Below are 27,438 nucleotides of genomic sequence, written 5' to 3'. Positions count from 1 at the left end.
TCTGAAGGATAGACGTTGAGAAAGAACAATAGCTAAGTTCCCCTTACCGACTGGCTTAACTTTCCGCTTTCATCCCCAACCACCCTAGATACTTCTCCAATCGACCGTGCCTTAAACACCTGGGTATGTAATAATTACGACACCAGTCACTGCTGAGCTTAAGATCCTGTCAGGATTCTAGCTGAGACATCTAGAACGGATGGCACTGCCGATCGGTATGTGTAGCCGTAGACTCCCGTGGCTAGCTTAGAGTTCCTCGCGGAATAATAAAGTTATTCTCATGCTTTTTACTCCTTCTAGCGATAGATCCTACATATTAGGGCCTCTGTTTACACGGGAAACAATAATTCCTATGCAATCAAGTGAGATGAGGTAAAGGCCAAGTTTACTACAAACACGGCCGCCGTATGCCAACCCCTTATACATTGGCCTGACCATAGGAGAAATACTCTAAGCGGCTTTCAGGCCAGTTCCTTGTTGCCTTATTAATATTGTGATTGCCATTGGATGTACCTCCCAAGGTAAAATCCCCGGTACTATATTTATAAAACTTGGTAGGTAGGTACAGATTTAACCCGGAAAGGACATTGGTATTACAAAGTGGAGCAAGAAACATGAAGATAACTTTACTGTTCCGTAAGGAACTCTAAGCCCAGCTATAGAAGCTTGAGTTATATATGCATCTTAAAGTATTCCTCATTCAAGATGTCTCATCTAGAATCTTGACAATCGACAGCCCCTTAACAGACATAAACAACACCTCCACTATTTTCCGTACTGATACATGAAGATTGGCCAGAAAAAAGAGAAAGGGTTCGTGCGGTGTTAGCTCGGCCAATTATCTTTGCCATTTCTGATTTTAGAGACTGATCGTAGGGGCTTTCCTATTATATTAGTAAACAATACCTTACGTAGTCTAGTCGTGAACACGATGCCCTTCCGGACGTTGCTCGGCAGAATAGAGTCAAAATACATGTCTAGCCTACTACCTACTATGCTGGTAGGTGCGCTACTCCTTTTTGACATTGCTTAGCATAGGGACGATAGCAATGATGAACAGCTCTAAAGTCGAGGTTAAGAGGCGTATGACCGCGCGGCCAGGGAGCTGAAATCTTAACTAAGCAGCTAGACCGCAACAAGCCAAGAAGCCTGCTAAGTGTATCTGCTTTTGATTTGTCCTCTGCCCCGATGTTGGGATTCCACGCATTTCTTCACTTACTAGCTTCACAAGCTGGTGACGAACAGTGTGCTGTCCTGAGACGGCAAAAGTAAGCCGCTTATACCCACGGAAATAAACGCCTTGTTTGAGAGGTAAGTTCACGTGGCCGAGATGAAGGGATTGTTTGGGCGGATTTGTTGCCTGGAACATATCGGTACATGGCCGTGGCAAATACAAGTACCGGACAGATAGCAGCCAAAAACATCCATTTCGGCTATCAATCGAATATTTTTAAATCGCTCCCTTTCAGGGGTAGGACGTTCAAGTAGGTATATATGAATATCGTAAAGAATGGTGATCAGAAGATACCCATTGTGCTCCTTTGATTTGGTACCAAAACTAATGTGCTAACGTTGATCAGATCAACAGATATTGTAATTATGGACATTACTAGTATAGTGTAGTCGGTGCGAGACCTTAGGAAGTGTTACTGATCAGTCAAATATGTTACCTGTTCCATACTACGGGCTTCATGTATGTCTTAAACGATAGCACTCACTCAGCCGTAACGGCCCTTTAGAACGGCTATAAGGCTAAGGAAGGTTATTAAGTAAATTGTTATGATTTTTGGTATATTTTCCTAATTAGGTACTTACTCTTTCTGTTATATTTATAACTGTTTTTAAAACCGAGTGAAGTACATACCTATGTACCTACGTAGTTAAACTTACCGTTGGTTTTTCTACTGTTAACGGAGGCTAAAATTTATGTGCACAAATGCGCACATATAGAAACCATTTTTGAATTATGAAACTTTAACTCTTATTTTTTCTTCAACTGAATAGTAAGCCCATTATAGACTTAAGCGAGAATATTGATATATACTGTTCATTTGTTTCCATCCCTGAAGCTACCTAAGATGTCGAGTCTAGGAAATTCTTTTTTCTTAAAGGCCACGAATAAGCTATACACAACGTCTGATTCCAATGCATACCTAGTTTCCAGTCATGAGAACCTACCTTCTTGGCATTGTACAATGCACATACAACCCTGGATAAACGGACCAAGACAGCAAATGTGTATACCTGTCTATTGACGTTAAAAAGAAACAATACAAAACCGCAGGTTACCATCGCACAATACTGGGGGTTTCTGGGGATCAGATATTGTGCTCTGCATGACATGTGCGATCCAAGCGCAGAACATAGCTAGGTTAGGTAGTTGCTACTTTTAAAAGTTCCTTAAACTGCATGCATTCACGATGGAGGCATCTACGTCACCCAGTTGTTATTCATACGTGAAACATGTTGGCTTATTATATGCTTAGCAATCAGCCCCTAGAAAGGACGCGCAACAACCCAACAATAGTGGAGGCCATACCCATCTAAGTAAAACTATACGAAAAGTGCAGTGACTTGATGTAACATCACAGTCTTGGTACACATTCAATAGTCTCCAAGTCGGTCATTAGACCCCTGGGCGTCTTGGATGTGTACCTGAGTTTCAGCATTCATTAAAATCCATCTTTGGGTCAAAAAAGGATCTTATCATGCCGATTACTCACGCCATTAAGGGGGTTGGCATTTGTATATTACCCGTTCGTGTAACAAAAAATGTGTAAGAACTTATACTAGCCCTATTTAGTTATTCAAACGCTCAATGGTAATACCTAAGCAGTATTAAGTTGTTAACTAGTAAGTTAGGTAAAACACTAGGTAGTAGGTTAAGAATATGCCCATAGTTTAACCATTACAACTGTCACAATAAGAACTATACTGGTATAACTATTAAAAACCTTTAGGTTCACTAATAAGAAACTTGGGTTCAAAGTCGAGCAAGTTTTATAATGATACTTTTATATAAAATATTACGTATGGTGCAAAAAGTTTCTCGTATTATTAACATTCGGACTTTTAAGAGGTATGTAAACAATAAAACATTTTAAGACCAAAGATAATACTCTTGGGGATTCTATATTAACATTCAAATTGTAACCATCGCAATAGCAATGCCAATTTTAAATGGTTACACCTAATATGTATGATCGCTTTGACCCTTTAGATCTTGTTGCTGCATTGCCGCTCCAATCATGTTACATAGATTCCCGCGAATCCAACCCCTCTCGTTCGAGTGACCAAATCGGCAAAGCGGATAGCTCCGATTAAAACGCTTATAATAGGCATTCGATCCGATACAATCATAACCACTGATAGCAAAGGACCAATTGCAAGTACAGCAATTAGCTCGGCAGCCAAAAGCCCAAGCACCGGTGAGAACGTAATAAGTCCGCAGACGTTGTATTGGATTGCTGCCAGGATGATAACATCTCAATTATACCGTAACTCGACGTATTCCCAAGCTTCTGTGATCGCTTTCCTTCGTCGTCGCCAACAATGAGGCCACATCGAATGATATTGCGCCACCGGAAGGACTTATCGACTTTGGTAACAGAGTAGTATCCGGAAACTCACCGACCGCCTTGCCCTTGTTACTGTGATAGCGTGGCTCTAAAGCCTTGGCTAGGTACTACGACATTTTCCCGTGGGCCAAGAGTTTAATAGGCAGATCAAGAGAGCTTGAAGAATATGCCACTATTTCAAACTTTTGAGGTATAATTGACTATATTAATTATTATTTATAGAATATTACCTGAAGTTGTATGTATAACGGGTACCCCCGGCCTAACGCTCCTTGTAAACACGACTTGAATATAGTAGCCGCAAGTATCTGTAATACCCCCTTTTCCAACCCAATCCCCAATCTAAGAACTTATTCGTACAACCTCAAACACTGAATTACTGAATTACTAATTTGAAACTGGCCAATAAGTTAACATGTGCTTAGATTTCTCAACCCCCTGTACCGTTCACCGCTCGACTTGAAGAATATAACGGGAGCTCTTCGGAACGGTTTACGACAAGACACATATGTCCGCCTTGGGACTAAGTAAACTCCTACTGCATCGGAAATGCAGTCTGTCAAGTCATACCCCTGCTTTTCAGGCAAGGTAGGACACTTGCCCCTTGACTGTACCAAAATATTCAAACGGAACGCAGCCGTCAAAGGAACCATACCTAATCCCGATGACTTGTAATATTGATAGGTAGTTATGTATGTATGTATGTATGTATTCCAAGCATGCCGGCTCAGATTATACTTCCCCGGCCGATCTCGTTCCAATAACGAATAGTACTACAAGGTCTGTGTTATTCGCCCCGATCTCGATTTGCCTTCGGTACACCTGTTACGATTCTGGAGCGTCGTGAGGTGATACCAACTAAGAGATCAGGGCGATGATTGCTTATAAGAGTTTGTAGATGGCAGGTACATATGTTAGGTACCTAAGGCATTGCAGATTGTGTGCATGTTAGGTCTATATGGACGTAAGTAAGTGCGGGATAACACGGCACGTACCAACACGGCATAAGAGGTTTGTAGCACCGGTGATTTAGCACTGTACATAGGTATAAGACAAGTATAGAACCAGAACAAGTCGACTCCAATGTTGCTATCAATTCTGCCGATGCAGCCAAGCATAATACTTACAGAATTCGTCAAGTTAGAGCCATGCAATAACGCAATCAATGCATTGTTTACAAGAGCCGAAATGAACCTGTCTAGCTGCATGTCTCGGGATCCTACCGGTTTAGATTTGTCGGTCCTGCTTGCGGGTGCAACGGAAATATCTTAGCACATGGCCATACTTTTATTTCTCCTTGTGCGGGCCGCATCCATGCTCCATGCTCCATGCTCCATGCTCCATGGTTCCAGGATCCGGGGGTTTTGAGAGAGAGGGGAAGAAAAAGATAGGAGCCCTGGAGCTCAGCTGCAAGATCTAAGACATGCAGCAATAAACTCAGTAGGAACCAAACCGGTTCGAGCCGGGCCATCGGGGCACATCACAATCCTAGCGCTTGAATGCTTGAATGCTCGAACGCTTGAACGCTTGAGCGCTTGAGCGCTTGAGCGCTTGGTGCTCAGATGCTTGACAGGTTTGACACTAACTGGCACTAACAGACGCTGATGCATAGCCTGACAAGACGAACTACGCTATTAAAGACGAATTCACCATTTTGGATCTCGAAGCGTTAGTTTACACTAGCACGGGGGTATCTTACGTAAGTAGGTACATACATACATGTAAGTATGTGAAAAAGCCATACATGTACCTGATAGGTTAGGTAGGTATTTAGTCTTATCCGATTTCTCTCCCCCACTCTAATCTCGCTTTTTTCATCTTCCTTGCTGCTCTTACATATGATTATGTACTTGATCGATATCGGATTGGACGTAACACAAACTATACATTAGCTGCATATTTTAGGCCCATAAGTTATAGGGCTTATAAGTCACACAGCAACAAAATCAATATGTATGTACATACCTACATACCTATAGGTAGGTACATATGTACCTATATAATAGCAGCGTTATATAAGTATATAAGTATATAAGTATATATACTTATATACTTATATACATATATACATCCATAATAAGCGATCTAGCCTCGGGGCCATTGTCAAACACCCCCACTCACCTACCCGCCAAGTGGGCAACTTTACCGGGTTACTGGAACCTTCACCTCCTTACCTTATCCCAACGACAGCAAGGCTTTGCTGTATTACCGCGAGCATACGCTATACCGGTTACCTGGTCTAATCAGAGATAGCCATCCTTGTCCTGCCTATACCGAGCGATATCGAGTTATAAGGTAATGTGACTAGTTAACGTATATATGTATGTACTTGTCTATGTACTTGTCTACATACATAGGTAGGTATGTATATCCGACCTAATCTGCCCTTGTATCTCGGTCTCGATTTGATCCCTACCTATCCTTACACTGCACGCACGTATATGCATGCACCATCCATCTAGCTTAGGTCGTTGCGTTTAATCTAGACGCACACCCCCTCTCCCCCCTCCCCCAAACCCCCATCCCCCCATCCCCCCAAACCCCCAAACCCCCAAACCTACCCTGTACTAGGTATCCTTACTCTGCCTAGATCCAGCACCAGCATCAAGCAACTTACACGCCAGCCAACCATAGCCTCGCGTGCGTACCACCATGCAGCAGCACCAGCGTCAGCAAGAACAAACGCAGAAACATGGTCTAGACTATGCAGAAAGTGAAAGTGGGATGGAACGGCGGCTAGACCGCGGCGAAGGCAGTGGCGATTCCGCGCATCATAGCGCCAGAAGTAACTCTTATTCTACATCTGCCGCTGCCGATGGCACCGTGCCCAGAGAAGCGGTTACTCTGACCGGTGGGGGAGAGTTCCACTACCACCAACAAGAAGTCCGGCATCAGCGACAGTCGATGCATGAAGCTGCGCCCTCCACCTCCACCGGTTCGCATGGCGCGGCTATACGAGACAAACAAATCCACGTTTCCTCATCAACTGGCACTCGAATTAACTACCCCAGTTCCAGCCCTAACGCTGCCGCTGCCGCTACTACTACTACTACTGCTACTATCGCTGCCGTTGCTGCTAGCGCAATGGACGCGAATACCGCCGAGTCCTACGAGCAGCAGCATGTGCATAGCGTATACGAGACTATCGCGTCGCACTTCTCTGCAACGCGGTACAAGCCCTGGCCCTTCGTCGCATCCTTCTTGTCGTCGCTGCCCCCCGGCTCCGTGGGCCTAGACGTCGGCTGCGGCAACGGCAAGTACCTGGATGTGAACCGGGACGTCGTGATAATCGGCTCGGACCGCAGCGCTAACTTGGCACGGCTAGCCCAAGACCTAAAAGCCAAGGGAAGTAACGGTGCCGATGTAGTAGGCGTCGCAGATGGGCTAGCCCTCCCATTTGGAGGCGCGAGACGCGTCGACTTCGCCATCTGCATCGCGGTTGTCCATCACTTGTCGACACGGGAGCGTCGCGTCGAGGGCCTGCGGGCTCTACTCGACTGCGTCCGTCCGCGCAGCGGCAAGGTCCTGGTATACGTCTGGGCGCTGGAACAGGGAACCAGCCGCCGCGGGTGGGACGAGACTGCAGATCAGGACCAGCTAGTGCCGTGGGTTATGAAATCCAATAAACCTAAGAAACAGAAGGCGGGAGGAGAAGAGGCTAGTAATAAAAAGGAAAACAACAACAACAATACCAATACCAGCGCTGCGAGCGAGAGTGCAGGGGTCGCAGATGCTACGTATCAACGATATTACCATCTATACAGAAAAGGGGAGCTGGAAGAAGATGCTCAGACAGCTGGAGGAGAGATTGTAGAGAGTGGCTACGAAAAGGACAATTGGTGGGTTATAGCGAGTCCCAAAGAAGAATCCTCATCGCCGCCTATAGGATCCGATAGCAAATAGCAATAGCAATATTATTACTATTAGTAATGATCACGCTGTCAAGTTACACAAGCAGGCAGCCATAGAATTAGTTTTCTTTATTTCGAGAAAAATAAAAGTAAAAATAAACACTAGAAAAATGCTGTACATACTAAGAAGAAAAGCGTAACCGCCAGCTACGTTGATTCATATCGCTACCTAACAACTCATGACATACATGACCTAACCTAGCCAGCCAGTCTCATCTGCCTATTTTCTCAACCCTCCCTGTCCTAGTAAATACCCGCCCGTCACTACAACGACAACAGTAAAACCTGATACAAACAAAAACAAAAGGCTAGGTACACAAACATATCATAATCCGTAAAAGCCCCGTTACTCAATATACCCATACACATTGATTTGACACCTCTCGCTGTTTGACACCTTCTGCTACCTTGTCACATACATACCAGTCTATCTTCCCAGCCAGCTTTTTCCGCGTTTCGTGTTTCACAAAAAGCAGCCACCACCGCGATCGGGTAAAGTAGTAGTGGTATGACTACAACGTGGATCGACTACCTGTGGCTAGATAGAGGCAGACAGACAGACAAGACAGTAAAGACAGTAAGAGTAATAGGAACAAGCAACCGACACATAACACACACACACGCGCGCGCTGGAAGAAAAAGCCCCGGAAAACAAAAGAACAAAAGAGGATACGTCGTAAATAGGTTAGGTAGGTAGGTATGTATCTAGTAGAACAACGGGTGAAAGTAAAAATAATAATAAATAAATAAATACATACATAAAAAACAAAAAAAAACTAAAGCACTTTATTTTATGTTTCGTCCCTTTTCGCCGTCCCGTGGTTGCGAAGAAGAGGAAAAATACGGCTGAGAATAAGAATGAGAATAAGAATAAGAATAAGAACAATCCAATCCAATCCATTCGGAATCTGAGACTAGTGGTAGTAATAGTAGAAGTAGAAATAAAAAAAATAAATTAAAATAGGGGACAAAAAAAGAAAGCAAGGCAAAAAACTGGTAGGTATGGTATGGTAATGTCCACCCACCAACGCGAGCAACATCCGGCTCTTTTCCACCCGCCGCCCAAGTCCCAACCGTTCGCTCCCGCCCGTACCTAGGTACTGCCTGCCTACCTCCCGTTCCACCTTTTGTATGTGTGCGTGTGTGTGTGTGTGTGTGTGTGTGTGAAAGCGAGTTATCCGTCTGTCCGTTTAAGCCTATTCCTTGCTTTCCCTGCTGTTGTCGATACACTACACGAAAGTTCGTTTCCGTTGTCAAGCCCGATTTCTTCCAGTCCCGTCCAGTTCAGTCCAATACAATCTAATACAATGCCTGCTTTGACCCTTAATACATCTCTGTTCTTTTGGTTGTTTCTTTTGTGTGTGTGTGTGTGTGTGTTTTCTTCTTCTATTTTGGTTTCCTTCGGCATTCGTAGCAATCATAAATACCTAACCTAGGTAGGTAGGTAGGTAGGTAGGTAAAGGGAACCTAGATAATTCAAGACCCAAGATGGAGTCCAATAAACAGACATATTTACGTAAAACCTCGTGATTTATCTTTTTTGTTTTTTTGTTTTGTGTGACGGGGGCTTTTTCTAGTGCCCCCGTTCGTGCCGTGGGATATTTGTAATGTCGTAGGGTTCCGGCCGTTGGTCTAAGTGGTGGTGGTGCCTTCGCCTATTTAAGTCGGGAGAGAGGCTGTTGATCTCTGAGCCCCTACGACGTTTTGGACCGGTTGACTCTAGGGGCGGATAGCCTAGAGGCGTCATATACAATCCGTTTGGGCTTGAGGCGGAGCTAAGAGCAGGACTTGTGTTTGGAGGGGGGAGAGAGTATGCCGGTGTGCTATAAGGACTGATTCCCGTCGTAAGCTCAGCGACTCCGGGTAACATGGCTGGTCGTGGTGGCTGGTTTTGCGTTTGTATTGGGGCTAGGGGTACTCCATGATGCGGATATACAAAGTTGTCGGATGGTTGTTCAGGATAAATAGGAACGTGAGGCGGTACGCTTTCTCTCCTCGACGCCAGAGGTCGACCAGGTGGCGCCGTCCCCGCACGGCCGTAGCCTCGTCCAGGTCCCGCATCGCGAGAAAGATTACCTTGCGAATGTGAATGGTTGTGTCGTGAATGTGCCCTAGAGCTACCGCGAGGTCCTTCTGATGTCGACGTCGCGAGGGCAAAAGGCACAGTCACTCCTGCACGACGTCGCATGTCCTGTTCTCCGAGTTGCCAGTGCATTGCCTCTGCTGCTCGCCACGGCATCGACATCTCCTCTGCAACTTTAGCCCACATCTCGGATTTGAACCTGTTTCCGCCTCGTCAGCTACTTGAAATTCTTCCATCTGACGGGATTAGGTGCTAGAAGAAACACTTGTTCCGAGCTAATTTTATCTTCAACTTCAACTAACACCCGCAAATACTATGCTCACCTTTCATAAAGTCTTGCTAGCTTATTTTTACGCTCTTCATCCCACTCGCTCCGCTTTTCGAGGTAGTTTTGATAGTGTAACCGGCAGCTGATGGCGCTTCTCCCCGGTAGCTTCTTGGAGATGTCATCCCACTTAAGCCCACTTCCCCGGAGTTCAATGATTAAGGCATCTTCTTCAGTAGACCATTTGCTTTGTCTCCTGGCAGGGGACTCTGAAGCGTGCGGTGACATGCTGCGCTTTTTAGACGAGCTCCCTGTTGAAATCGGTCCTGGCCCTTGTGGTTCTGAAGTGTAATATAAGGGCAACCCACCGACAGGTACCGAAGTTATGGTCGCCGTAGTTGCGGTAGACGAAGACCGTCCTGATAATCGATTATACTCGTTGTACTCGGGAGGAGATGGGGAAGACTCATCCGAGTCGGGAGCCTTGAGAAGGAAAGTGATATCCACGGTGACGGTAGGAGTCAAGGAAGCCTTGGTTAGGCGGGTGTTTATACAAGCGCTGGATCGCGCTTGTAGTCCTCACGGGCTCTGAGGGGGTTGTAATGAGTCGTTTTTCTCAACACAGCTCGTGTTGCTTGGTGATCTGCCAAAACTGTCCAAAAGAGTTTCGGCTCTGTTTGCTTGATTTTAGGTGGGATGGCAACGGTGAATTCTCAGCTCGTCCAGATACACGTACTGGAGTCTAAGGGGGAATTATAGCAACCCGATGTCAACTCCTTAATTCTGGACAGGTGAAACTTAGGAACTATCAGTAATCAGGTAGATGACTGTATGGTATTTGAGTCAAAAGGGGGACCTTAGATACGACTTAGAAACGAATTAGAAGTGAATGGGAGGGGATATCCAGGAAAGCCAGGAGCTCTAGATCAGTAGAGTGTGATAATAGTGATTTTGTTAGTGAGATGTGGCATATGATTGGGTATTTCCTCCCCAGCCAATAAATGAAGACACGATAAACTAAGAGGCTTTGAAATAATAAAGCGCCGCCAGGCGGATAAGTACAGTACTTCAGTCAGGTATATATCAAATAAGCTAGCACAAGGTACTTTGTCTTGTCATTCACGATCTTTGGCCTATGGAGTTATTACTATAGTGGTAGTGGATGTACCATAGGTCCACGTTGGGGATGCGCAGTGAAATTTGATCTCGGACGGGAAAAAACAGGAAAAGAAACGCTAGGCGAGAGATGCCTAGAAGAGCTGGAAGAGTGAAGGCTTTTGGTTGATGGGCAGCGCGTAGTGGTCAGTGGGCAGTGGGCGAGTAGGTAGCCAGGGTACATAGCCCGGTAGGTTAGTAGCCCAAAGCTCAATGGATAACCAGGGGTGTGGAGGTGTGAGAGGGTGTGAAATAGAAAGGTGTGGAGACGATAGACACCGGGTTTTCTACGTTTATAGGTAGGAGGCAAGTTGTGTGAGGTATAATAGAGAGCCCAGCAGTTCGTGTGAGAGTTGGGTAACTTCACACTTCACCGACTATGCCAGCGCAGAATACATACCGTATGTTGCCCTCCTCCCGAGGGGACTAAGAAAGGGGGGGGGGGAGTTAAGTTAAAAAAGTGACAGCTCTCAGGTGATACACTCTCGAGGTCTAAAGACATCTAGAGACGTAACGCGCAGTGGATATTCATCTGCTCGTACCTGGGGAGCCGACTTTCTCATTGTAAGTTAAACAAACGGCTCGTTGGCCATGCAAGCTATTTGACCGGGGCTGATGAAATGGCCACGACATTCATGCATGACCTCGCAGAGAACAATTCACCACTTGACATGTAATTTTGGTTAGTACACTAGGGGTAGCTGCTGAATCGGCGGATTAATGACGCAAATTAAGCAACGAACTGGACAAGCATACAAATGAACTGGGTGTTCGAGAGGACATAGGGCATAACCCAGGACATCTAGGATTGAAGCATCCACACCCCTAGAAATGTATGTATGTTGTCGGCGTCGGTAAGGAAGAATGTCATGGCGTTGCGGCGCCGGAGCTCGAATATGATGGATAAGTTCCCAGGATGTATGTATGTATGCATGTATGTATGTATGTATGTATACTGCAACATACGCTTTTAAGTCCTTGCGCCGTATCAGAATATCCGCATCCAGGCACGACAGGTATCCTATCTTGCCATCCATAATCGTTCGGGGCTGTCTAACTACCGTTCCCGGGGCTTGAGCACCTGAGGACCCTTTGACGATCTGTTGCAGGGCATCCACAGGGCTTGGCTTGGACAGATCGATGAATTCCCCTTGTCGAGCCAATGCAACCGACTGCACGTCCCAAAAGCCGCAAATGAAGAGAACGGGTGGCGGTGGCAACTACATACATGTACATAATGTAGGCCATGAAACTACATAGTCGAGTGGAGATCATGAAACCAGACTCTGCCGTACCTACCAGTCTATGCCACTGCTACCTAAGGGCAGTTTAGGTAGGTATGTATCCCATCCATTGTATGGCATATGGGATGTACGTATGTACGTATGTACGTATGTAGCTACCGCTGATGTGCATGTGCGGATACAACCTTGACCTACCTGTAAGGGTTTGCGAGGGCTAACGAGCTAAGGAAGAACGGCGTACGTGTGGGATATACCAGTACCGGCCAGACGGGATAAGGACAAGCAAGATAGGGCTTCCGTCCGGAGGAGTAGGGCACACTAGTATAGGATACATAAGTGGCTTACATACTTGAGTATGTAGTTCTCTGCCTTGATGAACATACATGGGTGTCGATATGTGTCACGTTTGGAGAGGTAGTAGTGGGTGTTGTCAGTTGAGATTGAAGCTGGTTAACCGTACAAAGGAGGGAAACGGTATGTGGGTAGGAAAAAAAAAAGATGTAGTAGACGAAGAAGGTAAGAGTATTGTCTAAGTGATTCGTTCGAGGTTAGTAGGATGGGGTATACCATGTACAATGTTATAGTACCCTTAAGTATGTACCTTACCTTATGTATGTAAGTAGGCACATGTATGTAACACTATAGACAAGACCTCTTGTACTGAGTTTGCAGGTACATATTAATGGCCCACTAATCACCAATTTAAACAATACTAACCTCTAGTGTTAGCAGAAAAAGAAAATGACAAAGAACAAAGACCCTTGTTTTTTTTTTCGCTCTTGCGGGAAATGGGGCTCTCTCCTTCTCCCTCTCTCTCTCTTCAAGGCAGGGTAGGTACGTTGCAGAACAAGTTAGTTTTAAGCGCAACGTCTGTGCGTTTTTTTTTCTTTCATTTTTTTTTTCACGTTTTCATGAACTTCTCCCATGGCAAATCCTACAAGCTACCTACATGCTACATGCTACATGCTACATGCTACATACTAACTACATTAGCCCTGGTTCATCTCATACATATCATCACAGTACATCATACGTCTCCTGTAATGAGATATGGGCGCTTATGCTTCTTATTCAATAAGTTTAACTGCTCTTCACCCAAAGATGTCCCCCCTCCGCCTAAGTCGTCATAGGTGTCGAAAGAGCTGATCAGTGAGCAAAGGTTTCCGGGTCTGCGGGAATAGCGATCTGGGGCCGATGAACTGGCGGTCAGCCGACTAGTATGCATGATAGACATTAGACACCTTACATACATAGATGGCTCCAGCTACTACCTATGTAGGTATGTAGGTATGTATGTACCTATTCAAAACCTACCTGGGTATTATCTCGAATAGATGGACGTAACGGCTGTGCTGGCTTCCCAGTACGTATAGTACGTATACCTATACGTATACTCCTCAGCTTCTTTTATTACATGTATGCCCGTATTCCTCTTTTTTCTAACCTACTATTTTCTCTTTCCCCCTTCAACTTTACCTTACACGTCAGTGCCAAGAAAAGTAGGGCGGTGCCGAACTTCAGTTTTAATGGCGTGCATGGGGGGCACAACTGCCATGAGCTAGGAACCATGATCTGCTTTGCCTTTGCTTGCACCGCATCACAATTAGAAAAAAGTTGGTTTGGGTCCCATTTTATCATACATGCAGACATGATGCTCATGCTTGTCAAAGCTCTTACCCATGCGCCACAACAGGAGAGCTCGCGTTGTTTGTTTGCCCTACCAACTTCTGATAGGATAATAGCTCCCTGTCAGGCAGTTCCATCTTGGGCTGTCTTATATTTCCCATCTCTTTAAGTGGAGGGGTTTGCTACGGTTGGACCGATGTATCGCGTGCGCTATGCTTGAATTCAGGGACTGGATTGTTAATAAATCGGGCAGAGAGAACAGGGGAAAATGAGATGCCAAAAGAGGACAGCTACATGTCAACTACATGTGCATACACACATCATGTACCTACATAACATATAACATACATGCCCACTATCTGCAGGATACAATTATATTGTATGTACCGCTTTTTCCTTTTCTTTTACGAGTACATACACACATATGCAATGTGTTTTACTTACCGTGGCTTTACTGTAACCGGTAACAAAATCGTGCTATGCATACCATTCCATCCTTGCGGACGAGTTAACAGCTCGTTACATACCTCTCTTCACTCCTTCATTTCAAGTATTTTGCTGCTTACTTACTTGTAGGTACTTGACTTTGTGCGCGCGCTGGATTGGTAGGAAAAGCGAAAGCGTGGGGGCAGTAGTGGATGGGGTCGATTACGATGAGGAGAGATAAATCGTTTACCGGCTCGTTTGAAATGTTGCTGCCCGAGCAAAGCGGAGCATATCTAGGCGTGCCTAGGCATTATTATGCTTGTCCGTTTGTCAATCAATTAGCGAGAAGCGCGCCACAGCCCTGTTCGAGTTTAAGGCACCTAGGCGTACATATGTCAATCTCAGCCATCCTACTAGCAGCTGTGAGAGCGTTGGACAAAGTGGTAAACGATAACCTCGGGAAGAAAGGACACACGTAACGCTTAGAAAAAGTTCCTGCTGTTGGTCGTCCATCAACCAGTCGTAAGTCGAGGCAAGCCGTCCGTGAGTGTGGCCGTGCTAAAGCCTGATAGACTGGGGGGAGTGTAACGTTCGTTGTCAAGTGAGGCAAGACATATGTATGTACGTATTCTCTACCTTTTTCGGCCTAGGCTTCGATCGAACCAGATTGTCAGGAATCAGATGGGCCAGTCAATCCCGGGACCGTCTAGTTGGGCTCTAGCCCCCAACTTCTCAGCTACCAATATGTCTAACAAGTTCCTTGATACCCCATTGAAAACATCAGACGCTATCGTAACCTACGTAAGCAACCTTGACATTTTGGGTTTCGGTACCTGCAACCCATTTTTGCCCGGCCTCTGGATGGCTGTGTTGGCCTTACATTGATGGATGAATGGATGGTTCGGTTTGGTCGTCTCTTCCCGTTCACGCCACCGGTTGATACCCGTCTAGCCGCACTACCGTGACTTCACCTAATATGTTCAGCTATCATTATACCCTGACTGAGGAGGCTCTTAGAGGTGAAGTGACGGTCTGAGCGCGACAAGGCGCCCAGAAAATGCATATTTCGCGGCGGGCTCGATAGAAACCATTATGCTGTCCGATAGTTGGGTAAGGCATTGTCATCAATGGCGGTTTTGCTACTAAACCCATGCCAGGGCATGTACCATACCACGTCGACCGAAGGACAACAACAATACTGTTATCCATTATTGCTAAGTCGGGCTCTGACAGCGGAAGGCTGACCGCCCTTAGGGTAGCGGTGAACAATACCGTAGATGCCGGATGATGCCGGCAGGAATAGCGCATATTTGCCTCCGTAACGAGGTCCTGCTGCCCATATTGGATACACCCACCTTTGGGCTTTGTTGCGCTCATTCGACGCTCAGAAAAAAAAAATCCTCGACATATTGGTAAAAAGACGGATACTGAATCCATTTAGGGCTGCGATATAAGCGAGAAGGGAATGCAACAAGGGTATATAATAAATTAAGGCGTCAATCCGGCGCAGTAGGCATAAGGATATATGACTTGTCACCTTTTACTCTGTCACGTTCCAGATTTCGAGGGCAGCAGATGGGCATATGGGCATTGTTTGCTCCGTGCTGTAGTGTATGAGAACCCAGCTCCCGTCTTCCCCGCGAAGCCCGCAGCCCGTAGAGCTGAACATCCGCGCCTCGTCCTAGGAGGATTAATAGATCTATTTGGAGATCATCGGTAGGCTACAGTAACTATTAACACATCGTAAGCAGTGAATCATACGTGGGGGGCATGGTAATAATGATGTTGCAATGGCGTATCATTTCCATATTCTTCATTTTTCTGGGTATAGGATCTCATGCTGGGGCGTAGAAACCTCGATGAGGCCATATGTCCATATATCTCTTATCTTGCTTTCATGTTTCTGAAGCCTGTCGTGGTACCCGATGAGTTGGATCTTCAGGTACAGAGACAATGATGCAAACGGCGCTATCCAAATCGTTGGTCCTTATTCAGATTTAGTACCCCTTGTTTGTCCTACGTGACAAGCAACTGGATCTCGGATACTGGCTGGCTAGTCGCAGGCATCAGTCGGTGGCCGAACGGACGCTTTACAATGTTATTTTTTTTTCCCTTCCTCGTGTCCTGTGCTACCTGTTACCCGGTACCGATCTGAATTTGGAGTCAACGCTGAGTGGGTTAGGTAGGTGTGCATGCGGGCGCAATTAAAAGGTTCTGATGCGGGAAGGAAAAAGAAAAAATCGAGAAGTCAGAAAGAGGTCAGGAGAGTTTGGAAAAGAGGATGTTGGGGGGTGCATAAACTTATGTTGTACGATGCCCAGATAGGTATCTCTAATGCAAGTGACAGTTGACAAGCATACATAGGTCATACATAGGTCATGACAGCATGGGAAGCAGCATGGGAAGTCATACGGTAACAGCGTAGTCAGCGTACATTAGGTACGCTGACTACATGTACATAGCTCCTTCTAGGATCAATCTCAATGGACGTATGGTGCCTGCCCATGGAACTTCTTTGTGGCTTGCAGGTTGTGGAGTTGTGGCGTGCTTTTTTAGCTGCCGCTCCCCCCCTTGTTTACAGGTTAACCCTTGCTAAGTTACTGCCCTAGCTGTTGTGTAGTGTAACCTATCGAGCTACATATCGCACAAGGGTTTCAAACCCATAATTAGGTACCTCTCTTTCGAGATCCCATCTTGCTCCAACTACATCCCCATTCTTGGATCTTGAGAATACATCGACACACCCACAACGGAAATTTGCCTTTTTCCATGCAACTATTACCCAACAATCTCGTGTTCTCAACAGATTACCGAGTCTAGCGGCGATCCCATTTGTGCGGCCCGAGAAAATCTTACCGAGTCGGTGTGGGGTTTTGAGGCTTAAACGGCTCCAAAGATCGGGGTTTGGAGCCTCACTCTCTCACTTTCTAGCTGTACACGCCACCTCCTGTACCGTGTGTACGTGGAAGAAGGCCTGCACGACCTTATCCAATCCCAGAGATCGTCAGCGTTGATACGCCTTTCAGAATCAGAATCATCTCATCTAAGTAGTACTACAATCTAAGCGAGCAATGGCGGATGTTCCGTTGCAAGTCATCTCCGAGAATTCGACCTCTGAGCGACGAATCACCCCTTCGTGGTCGATCACTCAACTGAAAAGGAAACTTGAACCCATCACAGGCATTCCTCCTTTATCTCAGCGCATTAGCTTGAAAACCCCCTCGAAGGAGTCTATTCCAATCGAGGGCGCAGATGAAGATGTTGTGCTTTTGTCGAATTTCCCTCTTTCTGCTTATGCAGAGCTTCATGTAAGTAACCTGGCCCCCATAGATGCTTTAGGGTGGGCAGTTGTCGAGCTAGTCATTGCCATGGCGGCACTTTGTTTTGCCGATACGTGTCATCTCACTAGTCGGCTGAATATGCTTGCATGCGCTCTGTCCACCATTATGCACAGCTGCAAATGACTAACTTTGTCGTCAAGATCGTCGACACTCGGCCAGCTAGTGCCAAGATGAACTTCAATGACACGTCGGGCATCGAGAAATACATCATGCCCCCAGAGGAATACGAGAAGAAATCTGACTCGGTCTTGGCATGGAAAAGGGCGGAAAAACTAGGCCGCTTCAACCCGGATGCTCCCAGTCTAGAGAAGGCTAAGATTGACGCTTTTGAGTTTGAAGTTAGGAATAGGGGCATAGAGGTAGGCAAAAGGTGCAGAGTTAGCGGCGACGACACTCGTAGAGGAGAAGTTAAATACGTCGGCGAGGTAAAAGAAATTCCCGGCTCCATAGGTGCTTGGGTTGGAGTCCAACTCGACGAACCGGTAGGGAAGAACGACGGTAGCATTGGAGGTACCAGATACTGGGGCACTGAATCTACGCTTAAACATGGCGTTTTTGTGAGACCAGAAAGAGTGGAAGTGGGCGAATGGCCTGTGCTCAATGATTTGGAGGATATGGAAGAAATATAATAGAGTATTTTATTGTTCATCCATAGGTACCTACATAATCCGTGAATAGGGTTTTTTTAAAAATGCCATGGAATCGATAGAGGTATCTCCACCAGTATGTTCATAAGGGATAATTAGGTAGGTTAGGTAGGTAGCTACCTGTAAAAAAGAAAAACATCATTTGGGGAACACCTAGGTTGGTCCTTCATCATTCCTACTACATCTTGGTGGGCCTAGTTTTGAAACGAAATCTGTACGCAGTGTACCTAGGTAGGTAGGTAACTATATAAGTGATGTCCCTAAACAAACAATTAGATGCGCAACATGTCGTCCATTTATCCCATATGCTTTTAATATACTTAGCCATCACGTTGATCGAATACATACCTCCACGCCGAATTAAAGCATAGTCCTAATAGTAACGAGGGACCACCGAAATTTGCTAAATAACGACTAACTAGGTAGGTACATAAAGTAAGATTAAATATCAATGTTCTTTTATCAAATATAATAGTTGTTTGAAGCTAGGGGTAAATTGGTTGAATAAAAGCAGTATGGACCAGGCTGACGTTATAGTGAACAGTGCTGTCCGTACATCCTGTTTATGACTATTCCATGAATTCCCTCAAATATTAGATACCGTAAAACGCTGCAAGATGTTTGGTATGCAGCACGCAAATCGGCATCGCATCGAAAAACTTGATCCGACATCTCCCATAAACCACAGACCATAGATCATATAGTATTGTACGATAAGAATATCAACTTATATAGTAAGTAGTTACATTATATGTAGGTTTAGTATCCAAGACAAGGCAAGCTCTCAAGTAGACAAGAGATATGGGTAGATCGTACAGATGCATTCTAGGAAGGAATATTGTGTTTGGTACCACAGCAGTGCCGAAGATACCGAGAAACCATGGTGCTACCTACGTGATGCTGTACTCAGGAGGAAATATGAGTCTCTAGTGGAACAATGTTTATGAAGAGGGATTTTTTAATAGCTGACTCGTGAGAAGAACGGCGTAGTAAGAGGATGCTCGTTACAAGATTCCCAAACATGGCCTATAATATTCGCCCCGCCCAGTAATTCAACTTGGAAATCTTACATGCAGGCATCGAGTTGCAAAGGAAGTATTCATGTACCCGTGAACTGAGCCAACTATACATTTACCACATGCTATAGTCTCATGTCTAACCAATCAAACACGTGTACCAGTTTCACAATGGGCCATGCACTCGGTTTACTTATATTATTCCGATTTGGAGGAAAGTTACTACCGGATTTGAGTTTTTGATACTGATAGCTGAATTCATACTGCTACTTGAGGATCAGCGAAGTACTAACAAAGCATCCATAGGTAGGTAGTGAGTTAATACGTAGTTACATACCAACCCAAGCTTACAAATCGAAGTTTAAGTACAATGGTTAGTTAATACTATATGGAAACCTCAAGAACTCTATCAAATCGATATATATATTATCTCGTAACAAGAACGATAAATACTTTGAACGGAGTAATTTTTCCACTTTGTAAAACTCAGTTGCATTGAGGTATTGGAGTATTAAGGTTTTGAACATGGGGACCGTGCACTTTTCGGTAAAGTTATTGTGAATCAGATCTGAATCTGACATAGACCAGGGTTTTAACGTGTTTGAGGTTTAGGTATGTATCTGCAGCGCTAGCCAACAATACATACTACATGTGTACCAGCAGCTTCGGGATTATACAATAGACCGAGCCGAGTGCCGAGCCAATTATGGGCATTTTCTTATTTGAGTAACTGAGCGCGTGATTTTGAGTTCGAAATAATACCTATGTAGTTTATAGGATTAGGTACGTATAGGAATAAATTAAATAACTGCCTATAGATGAAGGTATTATAGGAATTAACTAGGTTAGGTTACATAACTAGGTTAGGTTACATAACTAGGTTAGGTTACATAACTAGGTTAGATGTAATTAGTTAGAAAGAGATGCTAAATGCAAGCGAACTAGTAATTCCGCATTTCCCCTCAGATTTACCCCAGAATGCGAATTACGTATGAAATACCAAGTAACCTAATTAGCATAGCGGGGGCGTAACAGATAGCCGAATTTCCACATTTAGATATGCATATTCCAGATGAGGCTTGATATTTGATACAAAACAGCCAATTCAGGAGCAAGGGATCTATGATACAATAGTTTAGGTATGTTGTTAGATTGCAAGCTTTTTATTAGCCTCAATCTGTAAGGCTGTAACAAATACCAAAGCTCACATCATGTTGTGATTGCGCGTAAGTATAGTAATCATAGTAATCCGATATGCCCGTTTACGTATTTAAATGGCTGTGCGCCGGAGAATCATACTGTTGTCGACCGTGCCAAGCCGGCCTTGCTTTAAAACAAAGAGAGTATCAAAACAATGCTTGTCTCGAAATGTCCGTATACGTATGATAGACTACAAGGCAATAGTAGCGGTACATATCTTTTGGATAACAGATAAAGGACCTAGATTAATAAACACAATAGACTTGAGTATTATTAACTAATTACCAATTACCAATTACATAACGTTAAGAACATTGTTACTCAACCTACCCAAGGGAAAGGATGACCTATGTATGACCTACAGATAATAGCGTGTTACAAGACAAAGCCGGACTAGTGTCGTTGCGGCTTAACATAGGGAGTTGCGACTAGCCCGTCAACCCGATCTTGGCATTCCAATGCCGTCGAATCCGTTAGGTGCAATGCGTTAAGCTACACACGTCGGAAACCGCCTTTTCCCCACATCCCACCCGCTCGCTATTCTCCAAGTCAAACCATCAAACCATCAACACGTACTCATACAACCTGAACATTATCCCTCGACTTCCCATGTGTGCCATCCGACAAAACGATTCAAAACAAAGCGCATTGCCGCCAGAACTGTCGATTATACCCGATCTTTCCACGATACCGGTAGGGCCGAGCGCTTATTACCAATCGACAAAATAGAGAAGCATCACATCACCGAGCTCGAAAAAGAATCGTATGGTCTTATGCTTGACTCTAGTGGACATAAACGGTGCTGAGATGCGACACCAGTTCTGCGTGTGTAGCGCTAAATAGGGCTATTCTCATACAAGAGCCAACACGCTTGTTGGATTTCTTCCTGCTTCTTACCCGGCTTGGTTCCGTCTATTCCTTTCTTTCCCGTCTTATTCCGCACCGGCTGGCCGATCGTGGGAAAGCCAACAAGAAACTCAACATGGCGATGTCGACCGTCGCCAGTCCCGCCAGCGCGGTATACCTTCTCTTGTATTTCGCCTGCATCGTTTCCATCGTATCCGCCGAGGTAGCCACTACGAGCCCGATGCAAACCTTGCCCGATTATTACGAACCATACACTATGGCCCTTACTCTTACCTCCGCGTCTGGTCCTATTCAACTTGATTACAAGGTTGCGCCTTTAACGGCAGAGGCAGGTTTGAACCAAACAAACCAGAATACTCTGGAGGTATAGCATTATTCAATCCCACTCCATTGACGCAGCAGAGCTAAAATGTCTGGTAGGCATTCAACGTTCAAGGCCGAATGATCATCGTAGACCAAAGCAACTATAATCAACTTGATGACGGTATCAAAGACGCCATGGCCTACATATCATGCGATGCGACTACCAACGACTCCTACATCAGTCCTGATGATGTCTTGAATTCGGTCATGACTAAGCAGCCAAAGGCTATATTGCTATTCAGCACTTCTGAGGGGACATATTGCTCTCTTGAGGGATCCGATCTTTCATTCAAATCTGTCTGGACTATGACCGATCAGTCGGATGCTATGGAGATAAAAAACCAGACTGTCGAGTCTACCGTAATTCGCGGGACAATATCGGGGGCCGATGCCGATGGAAATACTGATATGGGTCAATCACAGGGTGGGAACAACTCAGCAGTTGCAATGAGCATTCTATATAGTATCACTGGTTTGATTACTCTGCTATTTCTCATTATTATTGCCACCGGAGCGATCCGAGCACACCGTCATCCCGAAAGATACGGGCCGAGGGCCAGCTCTGGCGGAAGACCAAGACAGAGCCGAGCAAAGGGTTTAGCGCGAGCTGTTCTAGAAACACTCCCTATCGTGAAGTTTGGAGATCCTCAGCCCGCAAAACCGGACCTGGAGAACGAACTTGAGAGTATTTCGGGAGACCAGCAGCAACATTCATCATCTCCAACGCAGCGCGAGTTAGCATCAAACAACGCAGAGCAAGGCGCCTCATCTCTAGATGCAGCAGCAAAAGCTGTTTCCAATCCTACCGCTGAAGCTCCAGGCGCTGGCATGCCGGAAGATAACGGGACTAATAATGGGCCAACTGAAGACGATAACCTTGACTGTTCTATCTGCACGGAAGATTTTACTGTTGGAGAAGATGTGAGAGTACTTCCTTGCGACCATAAATTTCATCCCCAGTGTATCGACCCGTGGTTGGTCAACGTGTCTGGTACCTGTCCTTTATGGTAAGTAATCCAAATTAACGTATTCTAATGGTTGGTTTGAAAACTAATAAGCATCCAACTAGTCGACTCGACCTCCGCCCACATGAGGAAGGGGAGGAAGACGGCGAAAGCGTTTTGGCATCAAATCATCTGGATACCGCGAGCAATGGTCCCGTTGACAATCACTTAGCTCCTCCAACTGAGAATGAGGTAGACGCAACACAAAGGCGACGGAGGTCACGACTCCTAGACTGGAATGGGCTGCGCCATGCTACTGTCGACGAGCGTATCCAGGCCCTTAGACAGTATCGGCAGACACAGGGAGCAACTTCTGGTGATAATTCGGCCGACGACCAAAATCGACATGCGAAATTGTCAGACCGTCTACGGGAAAAGTTTCATATTCGTACGAGAGCTCACCCTCCGAGTGACTTACCATCTACAAACCAATAAGCTATTTGAGTTCACACTGGCACTCGTTGGGAATGCCCAGCCCTTATATTGTTGGGTTGATAGATTAGTGTACAGTTACAGCTGTATAAGTGCGACAAATCATGCAATAAGCGGGTTCGATGTGGTTATGAGGTGATGATGTGAGGAGGGGAGATGTTTTACCTTGGATAGAACGGCGTTAAATCTTATGTTGGGAGTTTGGGTATCAGGACACGAGAATTGCATTGATCGGCGCTGGTGGCTTTCGAGTTATCGGATACTTTTGCAATTAGATGAAGTTAGGAATCGTGCAGGCGTTGGAAGCGAGGGACATGAAACAGGACGGCGACGAGGTAACGCCGTAAGAGTACAAATATATAAGTCTGTTACTCTTTAAACTGGGGTTTGCGTGCAAATGGTATTCAAGAGCAAGTAGGGTCTATCTACACTAATTGTTGAGGCAATAGATACTCTTAATCTTCGTCTAATACTAATAATCTAACCATCCTCATTACTTTTCTTATTCGAGTAACTATAGCGCCCTTTAGGCAGCATCATATGTTCAGCTATAGATAGATGACGTCCGATCAGACATGACGCCCCTATTATGTTCACTAACTTAGGTAAGTATCCTATAAGCATTAAACATTTTACTAGTGGTCGCTCGCGGCAATCAGACATGACACTGTTAGAATCATCATAACACCAAGTTGGCTAGTCGAACACTGGCTTATTTCACTGGAAAATCTTGTCCATGTTAATCATTACATTCGTATTCATTCTCCTAACAAGACTAGTAGCCCTATTTTAGTAGTCTCTATCTAATCGAAAGGCTATGCTGGAAAGGGGGGTATTAAATCAGCGATTTTAGACTGCTTGGCAGGCCTATAATCTTGAATCATCTCAAAGCACGTATCTGAAGTTGGGGCCGTAGTTTTCCGCGGCAACCTCCTTGGATTTCGCGGTTGTCTTATCCTTGGTGATGGTGCCGTACTTTTGGTCGAGCTTGATGTTCTCCCACATCAAAAGTAGACGTTGGGAGAACGCCAGGAATGCTGAGAAGAACATAAATGCAGCGCAAATGCTCATACCTTTAGTGAATCCGGGGCCATCACTCGTAGGAAAAACATTGGTTCCTAGAAAAGGTCCACACTGGCCGACTACGTTGATGAGAACGATGGACATTCCACGTCGGGTATCGCTACCTTGGTTATCTATGGAACTCGTTAATACCTGAATAATCCCCCGGATACTTGACTAGAGATACAAGGGACACTGGTGTACTTACTTAAAGTCAGCCCGAGGATGTTAGGAATGGTAGAGAAGACTCCAGCCGATGCCAGGAAGGTCGCGAAGTAACGAACGCCAACAGTCTCAACAGTAGCAAGGATAATGTAACCGACTCCTCCCACAATCGAAGTAACCATGAGGACGATGCATCTCTGCTGAGTTTTGTCTGCGACCCATGTCGTAATCAAGGCGAACAAAAAGGCCGCAAAGGACGGAGGAGCGGATAAACCTTGCGCATTAATAGCAGTGTAACCCATGTCTTGGAGGATAGTCGGAAGGAAAACTGGCAGACTGGAGTAAGTAACATTGCCACAGAAGTACATCAGTCCACACAACCAAGCCTTCAAATCCGTGAATACCGGCAAAAGGTCCGTGATCTTAAACCCTCCGATTCTGGCATTCGCGTTGGTGCCGACTTGGCGCATGGCCCTGGATCTGACAATATCCTTTTCTTCTGCCGTCAAGAATCTGGCTTTCTCCGCAGAATCAGGGATGAAGAAGAAGGCAAATATGGCCATAAGAATAGTTGGCAATCCTTCGACGAGGAAGAGTAGACGCCAGTTAGCAAGGTGCGAGTGTCCGCTTGTGATGCCATAGGCCAGAGCACCTGCGAATGTTGAGGCCAGCGGAGCTGCAGAGGCGAAGATACCACATCGGAAGCTAATCTCGTGTCGAAGATAGAAGAACGAAAGGAGGTAGATGATGCCTGGTCTAGATGGGCTTATTATCAGTAATAGTCAAGTACCAGAGAAGGGTTAACTTTACGAATACAGTCTACGACATACCCGTAGAAAGCTTCGAAGGCACCGAGGAAGAATCTTAGAGCCATCTCACCGCTCCAATTATGGACACCAGCTTGGACCGTAGCAATCAAACCCCTTTTACATGATTAGTCAGATGGAACACTATAAGAGATGGGTGTGAATGCTTTAGAGTAGCTTACCAGCCAAAGACGACAATAGCGCCAACAAGGTGAGGAGGAAAGATCTTCCACATTAGGACACCAAACTCAAAGACGATGTAGGCAATGTAGAAGATGTTGAGCAGCCACTGGTATCGATTGCCATCAAGATCGAGATCTTTTGCCATGCCGGCGATTCTAGCATTGCCTATGTTACCACGGTCGAGGTAGGCCAGCATGTCTTGGCATCAAATATTCATATTAGCATGTTGATTATATTGCCGAAGATATCCAAATTAGGTTATTAACTCACATAGTACGAAGAAGAGCGACATCAAGTTCCAGTCCAACTTGCGGACCACACGGGCCTCCTGCTCGCGAGTGTAATCCGCGAGGTTAACATCTTGGGGGATGCCACCTTGAGAGTCGGCAGGCTGGGAGACTGCCGTCTCGTTTGCCTCGAGGGCAGAGGCTGTCTTATCTTGGGACATGACCTGCCAAGATATTGTCAAGGTATTGGACAAATGGGTAAGGGAGACTTGGCGCGGTAATGCAACCTTGTGAACCTCCTAAGACCAGCGGGTAACACGAATTGAAGACGAAGGTGAACAGGCTGACTGCGAAGACGAAAGAAATATTTAAGAGTCCGATGCCCCCGATTCATTAATGATAACGTCTTAAAAACTTCAAAACATTAACTCGCCAACTTCGCAGTTCTAAAATAAAATAAAAGAAGAATCTATAATTCTTTGTTCCCAAGTTGTCCTAAAAAGTTGTGTGTGGTATAAGTGCTGATCTATACGGTCTCGCACCTTCCTCCACCTTCCTCGGATTTTAAACTATCGCTGCTGCCATATAATTGTAGAAAGACTACAAATCTCGCTAGCGCTGCCGGGCAGTTAACAATTCGGGGGAATGTACGATGCTCGTTACCTACCTACAGTGTCATCCGGGTTGTGTTACTCAGGCACTAAACTGATCACGTAAGTTTAGTCATGTAAGTTTAGGTCACTACCAGGTATATCGTACTTAAGACGCAAGGAGATACAGAAACTTGAAATTACTTCTATTTACTACATACTATTTACATAGGTACTATTTAATGCACACGATACTCATATTTACCTATCTTTAGAATTAATCCACATGGAATGCGCTGTATTTACATAGGGGAAGCAGGTCCTGTATACAGTACACAAGCTCTAAAAGCATTCCATATCTATTTCTGGAAGGATTGGCCCCGGATACAGCGAACATCCCATCCCATCCCATCCTATCCCTGCCCACCACGCCGTCTAGTTCAGTAGTTTAGATGCATTTGCTCACTCACAGAGATAGATGGAGTTGCCGTATTCTTGATACTCACTGCCGCAGTAGTATGCGCTAGCCTACCCGTAATTGTACCTCAGCTAGTCAGGAGGTTCAAAGGCAAGGCCAGAGGTGACAGTTACGTCTACGACAAAAACGCACTTCAAGCCTCTTCCGAGAGACGGAGCGCCCGCCCGCGGCTTCAAGCGTGTAGCTAGCTTGAACTATATCTGGACCATGCCGACAACCGTTGACGCCTCTAAAGTGGACAATTCCTACGAAGACGGCATCCCCTTAACCACCATTGAGATTACGGGGAACTCGACAACGAAAGACAAAAGGCATGATTGTGCTTTGAATTATATGCAACGCCAACCACCCGACCACGTCGAAAATATCGAGAATCAGACACAATTTCCTGACGGCGGCCAGATTAACCAGACAGTAAATCTAAACCCATCAGCATCGAGCGACATCTACGTCCATACCGATATTCAAATCCGGGTAGGTAACGCTGGTGAGGTGGGAGGAGCTAAACCAGTGAGCAATGACGAATAAGTTAATATTCATCTGGATCCAAATGCCTTGTACTTATAGTTAGGTACCTATGTATTAGATAGCGTTGCGTGAGTTTAGTTTCTGCTTTGGCTCGAACGTCGGGCTGTTAAATAGGAGTTGTGGTATTCTGGTAGCAGGCTTTGTTTTCAGCGGCATACGTTTTGGTGAAGCCCGTTTCGAGTCTGCAGATGTAACTGAAAGAACCAAGGCTTAATGTAGTCAGGCTATTATATTGATGAAG

At 45.4% G+C, this 27,438-nt stretch overlaps 8 protein-coding genes across 8 annotated transcripts; 5 read left to right on the top strand and 3 right to left on the bottom strand.

Annotated features, from left to right (window-relative positions):
* The first annotated feature begins 5,765 nt into the window (after positions 1-5,765).
* Positions 5,766-7,569, top strand: F4813DRAFT_359827 (S-adenosyl-L-methionine-dependent methyltransferase). Its single transcript, XM_049243375.1, has 2 exons — positions 5,766-5,939; positions 6,169-7,569. The coding sequence occupies exon 2, from the start codon at positions 6,231-6,233 to the stop codon at positions 7,479-7,481; it is 1,251 nt and encodes a 416-aa protein (XP_049099385.1). The 5' UTR covers positions 5,766-5,939; positions 6,169-6,230; the 3' UTR covers positions 7,482-7,569.
* Positions 7,570-8,979: 1,410 nt separating this feature from the next.
* F4813DRAFT_75940 (uncharacterized protein) lies at positions 8,980-10,554 on the bottom strand. The gene is made up of 2 exons (XM_049248873.1): positions 9,896-10,554; positions 8,980-9,771 (listed from the first exon to the last, which is right to left on the bottom strand). The coding sequence occupies exons 1-2, from the start codon at positions 10,123-10,125 to the stop codon at positions 9,063-9,065; spliced, it is 939 nt and encodes a 312-aa protein (XP_049099384.1). The 5' UTR covers positions 10,126-10,554; the 3' UTR covers positions 8,980-9,062.
* Positions 10,555-12,035: 1,481 nt separating this feature from the next.
* Positions 12,036-12,392, bottom strand: F4813DRAFT_359824 (uncharacterized protein). Its single transcript, XM_049243374.1, has one exon. The coding sequence runs from the start codon at positions 12,265-12,267 to the stop codon at positions 12,046-12,048; it is 222 nt and encodes a 73-aa protein (XP_049099383.1). The 5' UTR covers positions 12,268-12,392; the 3' UTR covers positions 12,036-12,045.
* Positions 12,393-13,508: 1,116 nt separating this feature from the next.
* On the top strand, positions 13,509-14,266 carry F4813DRAFT_75885 (uncharacterized protein). Its single transcript, XM_049248872.1, has one exon. The coding sequence runs from the start codon at positions 13,651-13,653 to the stop codon at positions 14,029-14,031; it is 381 nt and encodes a 126-aa protein (XP_049099382.1). The 5' UTR covers positions 13,509-13,650; the 3' UTR covers positions 14,032-14,266.
* A 2,629-nt stretch (positions 14,267-16,895) lies between these two features.
* F4813DRAFT_359797 (CAP Gly-rich domain-containing protein) lies at positions 16,896-18,423 on the top strand. The gene is made up of 2 exons (XM_049243373.1): positions 16,896-17,596; positions 17,770-18,423. The coding sequence occupies exons 1-2, from the start codon at positions 17,360-17,362 to the stop codon at positions 18,256-18,258; spliced, it is 726 nt and encodes a 241-aa protein (XP_049099381.1). The 5' UTR covers positions 16,896-17,359; the 3' UTR covers positions 18,259-18,423.
* A 2,580-nt stretch (positions 18,424-21,003) lies between these two features.
* F4813DRAFT_359796 (uncharacterized protein) lies at positions 21,004-23,668 on the top strand. The gene is made up of 3 exons (XM_049243372.1): positions 21,004-21,723; positions 21,780-22,729; positions 22,792-23,668. Exons 1-3 carry the CDS (start codon positions 21,475-21,477, stop codon positions 23,159-23,161), a joined length of 1,569 nt encoding a protein of 522 aa, XP_049099380.1. The 5' UTR covers positions 21,004-21,474; the 3' UTR covers positions 23,162-23,668.
* Positions 23,669-23,941: 273 nt separating this feature from the next.
* Positions 23,942-26,168, bottom strand: F4813DRAFT_359795 (MFS general substrate transporter). The gene is made up of 5 exons (XM_049243371.1): positions 25,645-26,168; positions 25,374-25,572; positions 25,216-25,308; positions 24,429-25,141; positions 23,942-24,354 (listed from the first exon to the last, which is right to left on the bottom strand). Exons 1-5 carry the CDS (start codon positions 25,820-25,822, stop codon positions 24,044-24,046), a joined length of 1,494 nt encoding a protein of 497 aa, XP_049099379.1. The 5' UTR covers positions 25,823-26,168; the 3' UTR covers positions 23,942-24,043.
* A 708-nt stretch (positions 26,169-26,876) lies between these two features.
* On the top strand, positions 26,877-27,311 carry F4813DRAFT_396323 (uncharacterized protein; the record flags this gene model as incomplete). The annotated part of the gene is made up of 1 exon (XM_049247813.1): positions 26,877-27,311. One exon carries the CDS (start codon positions 26,877-26,879, stop codon positions 27,195-27,197), a length of 321 nt encoding a protein of 106 aa, XP_049099378.1. The 3' UTR covers positions 27,198-27,311.
* Positions 27,312-27,438: the final 127 nt, after the last annotated feature.

This window comes from Daldinia decipiens (assembly GCF_022478715.1).
Source record: "Daldinia decipiens strain CBS 113046 unplaced genomic scaffold F4813scaffold_17, whole genome shotgun sequence".
NCBI lineage: Eukaryota > Fungi > Ascomycota > Sordariomycetes > Xylariales > Hypoxylaceae > Daldinia > Daldinia decipiens.
Note: the sequence above shows the minus strand (reverse complement) of the source record. Positions and strands in the feature narration are given on the sequence as shown.

Bases quoted from the DNA above. Each gene is read 5' to 3' on its own strand.
- F4813DRAFT_359797 (XM_049243373.1), top strand. From the start codon at position 17,360: ATGGCGGATGTTCCGTTGCAAGTCATCTCCGAGAATTCGACCTCTGAG. The intron at 17,597-17,769 runs GTAAGTAACCTG...TTTGTCGTCAAG, and splicing joins CTGCTTATGCAGAGCTTCAT to ATCGTCGACACTCGGCCAGC.
- F4813DRAFT_359824 (XM_049243374.1), bottom strand. From the start codon at position 12,267: ATGATCTCCACTCGACTATGTAGTTTCATGGCCTACATTATGTACATG.
- F4813DRAFT_359795 (XM_049243371.1), bottom strand. From the start codon at position 25,822: ATGTCCCAAGATAAGACAGCCTCTGCCCTCGAGGCAAACGAGACGGCA. The intron at 25,573-25,644 runs GTGAGTTAATAA...TTTGATGCCAAG, and splicing joins GTCGCTCTTCTTCGTACTAT to ACATGCTGGCCTACCTCGAC. The intron at 25,309-25,373 runs GTAAGCTACTCT...ATCATGTAAAAG, and splicing joins GCTATTGTCGTCTTTGGCTG to GGGTTTGATTGCTACGGTCC.
- F4813DRAFT_359796 (XM_049243372.1), top strand. From the start codon at position 21,475: ATGGCGATGTCGACCGTCGCCAGTCCCGCCAGCGCGGTATACCTTCTC. The intron at 21,724-21,779 runs GTATAGCATTAT...AATGTCTGGTAG, and splicing joins CAAACCAGAATACTCTGGAG to GCATTCAACGTTCAAGGCCG. The intron at 22,730-22,791 runs GTAAGTAATCCA...GCATCCAACTAG, and splicing joins TCTGGTACCTGTCCTTTATG to TCGACTCGACCTCCGCCCAC.
- F4813DRAFT_75885 (XM_049248872.1), top strand. From the start codon at position 13,651: ATGTATGCCCGTATTCCTCTTTTTTCTAACCTACTATTTTCTCTTTCC.
- F4813DRAFT_75940 (XM_049248873.1), bottom strand. From the start codon at position 10,125: ATGTCACCGCACGCTTCAGAGTCCCCTGCCAGGAGACAAAGCAAATGG. The intron at 9,772-9,895 runs GTGAGCATAGTA...AGGCGGAAACAG, and splicing joins CTAGCAAGACTTTATGAAAG to GTTCAAATCCGAGATGTGGG.
- F4813DRAFT_359827 (XM_049243375.1), top strand. From the start codon at position 6,231: ATGCAGCAGCACCAGCGTCAGCAAGAACAAACGCAGAAACATGGTCTA.